The sequence below is a fragment of the Lepisosteus platostomus genome, chromosome 3 (genome assembly GCF_059453375.1).
Source record: "Lepisosteus platostomus isolate fLepPlt1 chromosome 3, fLepPlt1.hap1, whole genome shotgun sequence".
Classification (NCBI taxonomy): domain Eukaryota; kingdom Metazoa; phylum Chordata; class Actinopteri; order Semionotiformes; family Lepisosteidae; genus Lepisosteus; species Lepisosteus platostomus.
The window spans coordinates 11,146,062-11,158,470 of record NC_142613.1 but is presented as its reverse complement, the minus strand read 5'-3'; the positions used below and the strand labels follow the sequence as shown (position 1 = coordinate 11,158,470).

Here is a 12,409-nt window from a genome sequence, read left to right as displayed (position 1 = left end):
TCAAAAGGAACAGGAATCGTAATTGTATGCAGTCACTTAAACACAAATTGAATTAAAACTGATTATTCATCCCCACTCTCTTTGTATAAATTAACCCTGGGACTGGTAATTGTTTCTGAAAGTAGCTGTGTAGTATCATCCCTGTGCCTCTTGATTTGATTTTTTGTACTATGTGCTAGGACTGTATTAGCTGCATAATGTAAAATCAAATAACTGACTCTGATTGAGCTATAGCTAATGAAGCTACCACACCGACAGACAGTGTCTTTTAAGGACAAGGGCGGCAGCTGAAAACTGGTTAATGTGTACCCTTGTATGACTCAGCACACCATTACATTAGTAGTATTTGCTCTCAGTCACAACTTGTATCACTTGGGGGCTTTTTTAATGTGTTTTATTTGTACTGGGATCTATGATTTTATTTGACTGTGTCAGAATAAAAGTTTAACAACTTCCAATGTTTGTTCTCTAGTACATAATTTTGAACTCCCAACTAAATATAATGAGTTTTTTAGCTTACAATTTGTAAATGTCCATATTCTGGAATAGTATGTTTTTAAAATCACCTACTAATGGTTTAGGTTTAAAAACAATGCATATGCTAATTTAAGTTTAATACAACAACAGATTCGTTTTTTGTTGTATCTGAGTTTCTATCATTCATAAGTTTACCTTTAGATCAGCAACTGAGCTCTGTGCTTTGGTTTATTCACAATTAGACTTGTATTAAACAGTATTCCAGGGGGAGGAAGAGTTAAAAAGGATATAGAAATAAAATACATGCAAATGCCAAGCTTCTAGTTCAAATCATGGGCAGAAATCAAAAATCAAAAGTGAAAACAAAACTTATCACACGTGTCATCATTTTCACTCATTTTGACGTTTTTTTATTTCCTTCTCCTCCTTGAAAAACACAGTTCACTGTACCAATGTGAATCATTTTGTATGTGTCATGATCATTAAATTTCTTTTTGTTCTGCTTACCTGATAAATATGTAATAGCAGCATGATGATCTACTTGGTTTTCATTGAAATACAAATATTGATTTGGAAAGATGGATGCTTAAAAGAGCTTCCAACATGGGAGTGTGACTGCATGGCTGCAGTGATGCTATTGATTGAAGGCAGTTATGACAAAGATTCATGGCACACTACTTTGTTATGTAATTGGCCATTTTCAGTACCATAAACCATTATTCCAATGATCCAATGATCTCAATGATCAATTAAATATAATTAATAATTGCTTACACTTATATAGCACTTTTCTGGACACTCCACTCAAAGCACTCTACAGGTAATGGGGACTCCCCTCCACCACCACCAATGTGCAGCATCCACCTGGATGATGCAACGGCAGCCATAGTGCGCCAGAACGCTCACCATACATCAGCTATCAGCAGGGAGGAGAGCAAAGTAATGAAGCCAATTGATAGATGGGGATTATTAGGAGGTCATGATTGGTAAGGGCCAATGGGAAATTGAGCCAGGACGCCAGGGTTACACCCCTACTGAAGGACGGCGCCTGTTAACAGTATAGTGTCCCCGTCACTATACTGGGGCATTAGACCCACATAGACCACAGGGTGAGCACTCCCTGCTGGCCCCATTAACACCCCTACCAGCAGCAACCCTAGTTTTTCCCAGGAGGTCTCTAATCCAGGTACTGACCAGGCTCACACCTGCTTAGCTTCAGTGGGCTGCCAGTTGTGAGTTGCAGGGTGATATGGCTGCTGGCAAGTGTACAGTACATCTTGAACCATAGGGAATTTTTCATGGTCAAGAAGGCCCTTACCAATCTCCAGTGTTCACCAGAGGATGCAAGTAAGCCATCATGGGCATAAATGGTGCTCCCTCTGAGCTGAAATAGCACTCTCTAGATCAGTGGAGACAAACAACCAGCCTGCAGGCTGCGTTTGACCTGCCAAGCTGGTCAGGCCCCTGTCTAAGAAACTGAGTGGAGATACAGCCTGTTCCTTCCCTAAGTCTGGATAATACACACTTGACATTGTGAAGTAAGCTCCCTGCTTTTACCTGTGGCTCCCTAACTGTAATTGTTAAGCTGTAATTGCAGTGCTCAAGCATCTATAAGGAAGAGGCTAACTGGACCCCTCTTGCTTTCACTGGCAGTGAGCTGGGGAACTGCTGCAGGGCTCTCAACAATACATAATTTATGTAGTTTACAATAATCACAACTGTGATTTTTTAAATAACTTAATGTACTCAGAGGGCAATGAGTAAAGTATATTTACTACTGTACTACTGTTCATTGGCATATAGTAAAGACACAATGATAATCACATTTTAAAGGAAATTACAGTTTGTTGCTGTAGAATAAACACCAAAATCACATAAAACTCCCAATAAGAAATGCTATATTATACTACAGTATACTTTATGTACAGTATTGCATGCTTGAAGTACATTTGAATCAAACCTCCCATATCAAATGACACTTCTGCTCTAGATGTGTTGAATGGACTCCTCTCAGATGTAACCTTTCACAGCACAGGGGATTCACTGTGATCCCATTAATACAGTATATGCAGACATTTCACTGTTGCTCAGCACGTAGTTTTCACAATGTAGCTGGTTGAATGGGCCAGCTAACATTTTTAGATATACGTCATTATATTTATTAATTTAGCTGCCCCATTTATAAATGCATGTATGCCAGTTTCATAACCTAGTCTTTGTAGTTAATCTTCCAGCTACTCAACAATGGAAACTTGCTGAATTAGTGGCTAACTCGCTAACTCACTCCCATCCTCACTGCGACTTGGTTATTTTTTTTCTATACAGGGCAGTGAGGAGGGTGATGTGGACAAGAACAAATGCTGCACGCTGTGTAACATGTCTTTTACCTCGGCGGTGGTGGCACAGTCCCATTACCAGGGCAAAATCCATGCCAAGAGGCTAAAACTCTTGCTGGGGGAGCAGCCGGCAATAACTGCAAAAGGTAAGGCCTTTCAGCAAGGGCTGGAGAAAGAGTGGGCAACCCGAGTGATTTGACTGCTCGTTAGAAGACAGCAAAAGCAAGGGAATGTCTTTGTTTTTGTGTTTTGGGAGGTATTCTTATGCAAAAATTTGGGGACAGGATTCAAGGAAACACACAAGATGATTTGGGCACAGGCCCATGAAGAACATTATCATTAATTAAGTATAATGTTTTTTTGCACCCCAGAGAGTAGAGTGGGGTTTGTAAATGAATATAAATATAATGAGAGTCAATAGAGGTTCCCACAAATACAGGAATAGAAATTTGTGTTTTTCTGGTGTATGTATTTTATTCGGTCATACTGAGTGAATGCTTTGTTTTGTTGTTTTGTATTATTTATTCCTAAATACTGTACTGTCCGATTTTGTTTTTCTTTTTGTTCGTGCTAATGCCAACCACTCAGCAATGGAAACTGGATGATTTAGTGGCCCACTCGCTTCAGATGCTCTCGGAGTATATAAAGAAAAAAACAGAAAAACTTCAAAGACACTTAATTATTGTAGCAACCCAGGATCTATTCTGGAAGCAGACTTTGCCAGGCAAAACTGAACCCTGTACTGGATGTAGGACACACATGTAAGGACAGTTTATTAGGTAAACGAATAAACCAAGGCTGCTTGTCCTGAGAGGTGGGAGGATACCAGAGCATCTGGCAAAAACCTATAAAAATGTGGGAAGAACACAAAAAGTACACAGAAGGCGCCACAGTTTGGAATCAAATCGAATCCAGGACCCATGCACTATGAGGGAGCAGTGCTTACCGTCATGCCAGTAATTCCTTAAATTTGTATTTTCCTTTGGGATGTCATATAACTGTTAAGAATCTCCTACATTCTTTATCTATCTTTTTCAAGCAATCTGCTGAGCAAAGCTGCACAACTCATGTTTTCCTCATTGCAGCCAAGAACAAAGTGAAAAAGAAGCAGTGGGATGGGATTTAGTGTGAATAGCAGGTGCTGACTGAGCTCCCATTCTGTTATGGATTATTAACCATCCTTCAATGAGGATAGAGTACAGTCTGTGGTGACTGAGCAGGCAAGCTCATCTTGACTGAGTATTCTCACCTGTTTGTGTTGGACAAAAGAAAAGATTATTGTTTGACATAACCTTAGAAGTCAAAGTCAAATGATGCCTCCTAGTCCTTTAGAATTGTAATTTTTTCATCTTTATGCATTTGTCTCTATATGAGGAGACAAATGTGCAACAAGAGAACCTGGTGGGTAAGATGTGTGTAAAGAACTGCTAAGATTTCAGCAAGTAGATGCAGGTGCAGTGCTGGAGATGTTTTGGTGATGAATTTTGTGGGGTTCTTCAAAACATTTGCATGAAGATTGGATCCATTTGCTGTTTCATCAGAAAACAATTACAAGCAAGGAAGGGATATGCATTTAAAAATATATTAAATATGAAGACGTGTGTGATTGTAGAATTGCAAGTGATCTTACTGGCATGACAAAACCTTAAATCTGGTGAATACTCCTTTGCACCTGTTTTGCATTCTTAGAGGTACAATGTACCATATACTGTATCTGAAACCTTTTCCAAGTGCAAACCATCCCTGAGGCTCCCATATCTGCGCAAGGCTTGTTGTATCTCTAAGTTAAATATGCTCCAGTTCTTTTATTTTACCCATTGAGAAACACAGAGAAAGCCACGTTTACAGTAATTGTGAACGTGCATCTCCCACTGACAACTCTTTGATATTCTGTATGAGCTTGTCTAAGCTTGTGCATTACATTGGTAACTTGAAAGCTTCAGAAATCTTGAAACCCCAACATATTATGCCTGAGGTTATGTGAAGTAAATGTTGAGGGATAAATACTGTAGCAAAGTCACATCAAGGCCTTCTCAGTAGTCGCTGCAATCTATGTGCAGAGACTCTTGAACCTCAAAGGCAGCCCTGATTTTTTTTTAGATGCACTGCAGAACATTACTTTCTCTTCTCCTTTTTTATACTTTTTTGTACTATGACACATGGCAGGCTTCTGTATTAGGGGCAAGCATGGAGGAGAATGTGCTACATCACCTATCAGAACAAATCAGTGTCCAGATCCAGCCAGTACTGAGTGGTAATTGACCCAGAAAACAAACACATCAAGAAAAGTGCTATTGGTTGAGGTTAGGGCTAAAAAAAAAAGATTATACTGGAAGCTTTCAAGGATAGATGGGAATTTGTACATGTTTTCAGTTACTGGGGCTGTCTGTGCTCTGTGTGTCTCTCTGTGATTTTGTGCGCATGTGTGTTTTATCTGTGGTGTTGTTTTCTCTTGTGCTTAAAATGCTTCTCAATGATGAATGCCATTTTAAGATGTTCTGTTAAGCAAAGATTCAATCCAGTATTTAGCCTAGAGACAGTTATTAGTGTCCCTTTTAAAGTGAAAGGGAATTTATCAGTTACAAAAGCCCAGCTCCTGCTTTCTTCATTTAATGAAGGGAATGAATAGGAATTATCTATTTACTGAACTACGTATGATACAGAACATGCCAGGGGATTTCATTAGCTGACATTATAAGACAGTAGGAACCAGGAATGCGATCATTACAGCTGCCCAAAGTGGCAAGCCATTTATTTCTGCTGTGATTATCAACCACCTGCTGTTTCTCAGCCATGAAAAAATGTTACTTGTCGGAGGAAGTAAAAGACCACAGTAATACAGACACGATGAGATATACTTCATGTGTTTTTAACCACTGATGACTTCACAGTCAAAGAAGCTGTTTAAATCAAAGGGTTGTTTCTTATCAAATGTTGTCCATTCTGTTCCATTTTTGGGCTTTTATATTTGCTGTACATTTATAATGTGTTCCGATACTAAGATACTAAGATATTCTCCATTTCTTTATGGGACAATAAGTCATTATCATTTGGAACATGTAATTTGCAGCTTTCTTCCAATGCAAAATTTGCATCACTTTTTCTATATCCAGATACAATCCAGACAAACATTCAAACTGTGGTTTTAAAAGAATAAATAGAAATTAATTTCCACCTCATTCTAGTTCCTCACCAGTACATTTGTGTGGTTACTTTAAGAAATCTGAATGAGATTTTTTAGTTTTCTTCCACGATTATTTATTGCTTGAGCTCACAATGAAAATTGTTTTGAACACTTGTATTCCTTAAAAAAATCTAAAGTTTCCAGCAGGTTTTCTATCATTCTTTCATTGCTGACGGATGCAGTCATTACCTCAGCCATCTGTGGCTGCCGTTTTGAAATGAAAGACACCAAAGTCCCAACTGAGGGATAAGAAACAAAGCTATCAATCAAGGAATCACATTGGACATTCTTTTCCCTGGGTGGAAACAACTCCCTCTAATTGATGTAACGTGATGAACTATCAAAATCCAAATATTGTAGATGTTTCAGGTTAATTTTACTTTGCTTTTTATGTTATTGTGTATGCTAGTAATTATTATAGAGCATAAAAGGACATTACATTCAAGATAACAAGGAAGTTTACTCTTGAATGGTTAAGACCCTTTTAATTTATTTTTTTTCTTACAAGTCAGCCCAGACAAGGCAATTCATAAAAACACATTATAGTCTGAACGGAACGAGTACCATGGAAAAGTTCATACCAGTAGCGGACATACTGTAGATGCTCTTGTTAAATATGTTCTTGTTAAGGGATTGTTTCACATCCTTGCCTTTTTTACACACATTTATACTTCTGCCTGACCTGTCTCTGCAGATTAACATACTGTACTGGAGCAATCACAAAAAGAAGATTTGCATTACTGTAGGTGATAACAGGATCATTCAAAACATTTGACAAAATCTGAAATGCTGAAGGAACAGATGCTGACTAAGATCCATGAAAGGGATAGAATGATTCTGATTGCTGTTTTTGCTGCTTGTTGATTAAAGGGTTGCTGCTACACTTTGTCCTCATCATCCTTTGTCGATAATCTCATGTAAAATCCTGAGTTATTAATGAAATGATAGATAGCAAATTTCAATATCACATCTTTTCAGCATGTATACTGTTCTTTAGCATAGTTGTATTTCAGCCTTGTAGAGTACAGTATTTTGTTTTTGAGGTGGCTTCCTAAGTTTGAAAACCTGTACATACAAGGTACAAAAAGTATATATTACTAGCTGGATTTCTGCCTGTCTAGTTGAAAATTTGATTAATATTTTACTTTTTGCGTGGGGCGTTAGTATAACAGAAACGTATCGCAGAGTGAAGCTCAGAATTATGTTCAAGCAACTAGAGACAGAAACAAATTTAGACCATATATACAGTAATACTATACCAATATGTCTCTTTTTTCCTTATATAAATATGTTTTGCTTTTTATCTTTGTAAGACAGTGGTCTATTCCTAGCATTGAGACATGTCAGACAATTACAAGATACATTTGGGATTATTTGCTGGCAACTGTATGTTTGGGTTATTGATTTATACATAAGAATTTGCTGTGTGCTTGCAATGAGTTTGGTGTGTCTCTTAGGATTCTGAGTTATTTCAACTGAACGTCAGTCAGTACAAGAAAAATACAGGTTCAAAGAGTCATTGAAAAGATAATTATATATGAAATTCAACAGACTCAGTCATTAGTTTTCATTTATCTTTACAACAAATAAGAAATATCTTTTAATACAAAAGCCTTCTGTTGCAATTATTATTGAACGTGTGGAGAACAGTCTACAATCGATAGGGCTTATTTCATAAATGCCAAACTGACTTAATACTGCACTTTATATTCCATTTTCTACCAGTTCTAGTCACCAACAAAGACCACCTTTGTTTCCATGAGGGTGTTTTGCTTCTCTAAATGTTCTTATTTCATTAATTTGGTCCATTGAGTGCTTGTTTCAAAGTCATTAACATTTGATTTCCCTTGGTAAATTGTGCGGTAGACTATGTGCTTTCTTTTTATAAATTATAAGTAAATTAAAAATATGATTGACAGTCCAGGGCTTTTATAATTCTCTTAGCACTGCGACAAAAAGGATTAATGACAGTCTTAAATGTGTGTTTAGAATAAACTACATTAAGGAAATGTAAGAAAATGTAGCAAGTTCTCCCCACACATTAATATTTGACATATTTCTCAGAAATTAGCCTAATACTGAATTTATTCATGTTTTATCCAGTGCTTATTAGCAACTCTTCGTTTGTAAGTGCTTTTATTTTTGTAATTGAAAAATTTTGTTCTGTTAACTTTTTGGTTGGGAAGCATTTTTAAAGTTTTCCGCAGCTTTTTTCAAACCCTTATACTTACAGTATTTTCTGCAGGATCGCCCTGGGAAATTCATGCCTTGCTTTGTAGTCCACTTGTCAAGTTTGTCATAATTTGTTACCATAACTTATAAGTGGCTTGCTTCCATGTGTTTTTCAAGTTATATAAAATGTTTATCAGCTTTCCCTGTTTTCCATCACTATCGTTTTCAAAAGGTTTTGTGAGTGGTCTTTTCGCTTAGTGCATCACTGAGTGCTCTTAAATATTTTTTAATTCACAGTATAATCACCTATTATTTACAGTTTTAATACCCACAGTACCTGTTTTAGAATCACCAATTCTGTCTTTACAGCAATAATTTCTACGGAAAAATGAACAAGTGCAGACATGCTCTTTCGACACTCTCATCCATCAAGACATTCGTCTTCAAAGGCTTTTAAATCTCAGTGACATAGCTCTGTATCTTCTGACCTACTATTGGGAGTCTAATATTAGCCAACCTACAAAGTGCTGACTTCTGGGCTCTAAGTGGTTTGGGTTCAGCTTCTGTCTTTTTCACTTGTATCACTTATTTTAAAATTCCATCATCTATAAATATATCTCATAGTCTCCTTTACTGTGGAGCCCAAAAGTACTGAGTGTCCGCTCATTGATTTTAAAGTGCTTCTGCAGGTAGATTCTGTGAGTTCTAAGAAGATACAATCTATGTTGCTGCTCCCTGCTGAGTTAGAGTCCATTATACTTTGCTGATTTTATGAGAGGCAATAGATAACAACAATGTAATTTGTATCACATATAGTTTGATAACATATACTGAAAAGGCAGTGATGAATATGGTGAAGACTTTCATACCTCACACCAAAATGGTCCAAATTCCTCGTCAAAATAATTTTAAGCAATGCCATTCGTAAAGTGTAAATGTTTCATATAGGATACAGTGCCTCTCTACTGGGCACTATGATCTCAGGGTATTTCTCACCAGCTCTACCCACTGTCAAAATGCTAATGCATCCTTTTTCCTGTGCTCATATGTGATCCACAGAAACCTGTTTAGGAAGATTGAATGCAAACTCTGAACCCTTTTAATTAGTGGCTTTCATTGAATGATACATGAAAACCGATACCAGACAAATTAATTTAGGAAATACAGTAGGGCAGTAAGAATTGTTTTGAAGTCATAATTAAATTGCAATAAACAGCATACGACCAGCAGTAAAATGATATTGATTATGACTAATGGTCCTCACAAAATAAATTGTATCTGTAAACTCATTAAATTTATACTCTGCATGTTTCAGCTATTTTCGTGTTTATTGTGCGTAAAATCTGCTGACTGATTTCTTTTCTTGGTGGACATCTAAAAAAACACAATGCCTTAAATGGTCGATCGATTAACTGAGACAAGGAAAAATCATTGGAGTTGGATTAGAAATAATACTTTTGCAAATTGAGATTGAATTAAGAGATGCTGCCTCACAACTCTGGGGTCTTGGATTGATTTCTGGACTGGAGTGTCTTCTGTGTGAAGTTTCCATGTTCTTTATGTCTGTCCTGGCTTTCTCCAAGTGTTCCTGTCTTCTTCTTTCCAAAGACATGGTGTCTAGGTTCTTTGATGTCTGTAAAATATTCCTGTGTATGTGCCCTGTGATTTACATCCCATTGAGGTTGTCATTCTGCCTTGTACCTTACGGTTCTGGGACAGGTGCTGGGTTACTGCAACCATTGCCAGGAAGAAGCATCTTTCTGAAGAGTCTTTTTTGGATGACGTATTAGAACTCAGTAGCAATTTTATTATTCTATACAACAATAAAAATGTATAAATTAAAGACTGGACCTAGTCAGTGTTTGGGGAAAAAAATATGTAGAACCACTGTTATCACAACAGCTGGTCAAACGTTTTTATCGCAAACAGTTGTAGGCTGAAATTATTAACATTCAGATCAGATTACCAGTGTATGTGTGTTTGATGTATTTTAGCAATAAATAATTTGTTGCATATATTTCAATCCCTCCAATAATTAGCAATCAAAATGATCTTGGTATGGCAGGCTGCTGAGCAGAGCAAATAATAAAAGTGCTTTTTTTTTCACTGTTTATTATTCTTACTGAGTTGTTTAACTGTAAGTAGACGTTTGTAGTTGATCTGTTAGCCTAATGAGATAATTACTATCAAATGATTAATAATTATTGTTCATGAGAACAGAGGCTGTTTAATGTCACTGTTGTACCAGAATCGTTGCATAAGCAATAGCAATGTACTGTAACTGACTTTCTGTTTTTTTACTATTTAGTTCAGCTTTCATTTAATGATTTTCTTGATTGATTAATACTGTTTCCCCCTTTGTTTTCGATAGTGTTTGTGATAGCTTTTAAACTCGAGCAGTACCACAATGTAAACGTTTATGAACAGTGAGCCAATGGAAATATAAGCTATGGTTCTGAACACAGGCATTTTACAGTACATAAACTTAATTGTAATTTAGTTCCTAGACTTTAACTGAACTGATTACAAGTGAGGTTATTCAAGTTGTCAACAGCTGTTAATGAAGAGGTTTATGCACTTACAATGACTTTTATCCAGCATACAGATTTACTGTATGTGAATCCATGTGAGCAAGCACTCATTACACAAATTTTAGTAACAATCTATGAGACTAACATGTTTTAAAAGGGGTGAAAGATGTGTTTTGCATTTCTAGTTTAACATTGCCTATAAAACATGTATGCCTCCTTTCCAAACTAATACATTTTGTGGCCTAACAGCCTGAAAGCAAGATGCATTAAAATCTGAATTTATTTTACCTTTATTTCCACATTGTTATACCTCCTAGTGAAAAAAGTCTGAAATGAAAATGGGTTGGATACCTGTACATTGATAATTGCATGTTTCTTTGACAGTTTCCTGTCTATATCCTTAGCATTGCTTTTAAATTAAGAGTAAAGTATTAAAAGACTGTTGTTCACTTAGGACTTTTCTTTTGAGCATGAATTTAGTTCATGAATGTATGAGGAATAAACCATGTGATTCTTTAGCTTTTGTGTTACTGCAGTTGTTACCTATTGTGCATTACAGGCACACAGCAATGAACTGTGCCTGGATGGGCGTTAATTGTTGTGTTCAAAGCAAAGGTTCCAGATTTCACAGATGTTAACTTGTTTTTATTTTTCCCAAGATGACTATTCCTGTCATCCATGTGGCTGATTGGAGTGGTAAAGGGCGATTCCTTCAATTGGATTTTTTTTTTTATATGAGGCAATGCCTCAGACACAGGACATGAAAAGCCTAAGTGTAGCATAGTTTATAATGAAGAACCCTGTCATAATGCCTAACCCAGTGCACAAGGGGAACATAATTATGTGGAAGGCATAATGCCTCGGTGGTGATTCTCAGAGCATTAGTTTTCCACCCAGCAGAGTGTAACAAATCCCACAGATCACCAAATTAATTGAATGTTTCCACAGCTCGGCTGAAGGATTTCACGTGCATGGCTGTGAGACAACAGAATGGTTTGGAGAGGGTTTCCCAGGTTTAAACTCAGGGTTTTTTTAGAATACTTCTAAAGACCTGACGTTTTAATAAAGACCTTTATATCTAAGGGTTGCTCTGATATAGACAATACTACAGACAATATGAGAGTGAAAAGTCCAGAAATTACAAATGATATGAAAAAAATATACTTCTACTCTGAGGTACTTGACAGGTGTTAATATAAAAGACAGAGTACTTGAATGTATGGCATGATATATGACTAATAAAGCAAAGTTAAATAACTGTATAAGCAAAGATAACTGCCAAACTGCCAACTGTATAATCAAAGGAACTTTCATATGCCATCTCAGCGCATTTTGAAAAGACAATAACATCTAGCACTCTCATTTAATAAAATGTAACTAATTTTGCAGATTATTGTTGGTGACATTCCTGAGACTGCCCCTACACTATTTGTTCTGTTATGTGATAGGCAACAGAAAACTACAGCAGTATCAAAGTACATCAAAGTACATCAAAGGGCACACCAGTAGAGCATACCATGTCCCTGTTTCCAGAAGCACAGTGAATAGGATTTGTTATAGAGTCTCAAAAGAACGTCTACGTTTTATGATTGTAAAGGGTCACCAATGTGCAATATCAGCACAAAAACAGCTGTTCAACATCTGAAGAAGTTTAAACCCGTGCTTTGGGCATAGCCAATGCATGGTCTTTTAAATTGGAACTTCTTATT

At 36.7% G+C, this 12,409-nt stretch overlaps 1 protein-coding gene across 4 annotated transcripts in view; it reads left to right on the top strand.

Annotated features, from left to right (window-relative positions):
• Positions 1-12,409, top strand: part of zmat4b (zinc finger, matrin-type 4b) — a 127,365-nt gene that overhangs the window by 72,255 nt on the left and 42,701 nt on the right. For all 4 annotated transcript variants that reach the window (XR_015935303.1, XM_088624483.1, XM_088624481.1 and 1 more), the window contains one exon: positions 2,803-2,959. Coding sequence is in view for 3 of the 4 variants with exons in the window: in XM_088624483.1 (XP_088480609.1) it covers positions 2,803-2,959 (157 nt within the window). In the remaining variant the exon portion in view is untranslated. The remainder of the gene's footprint in view (positions 1-2,802; positions 2,960-12,409) is intronic.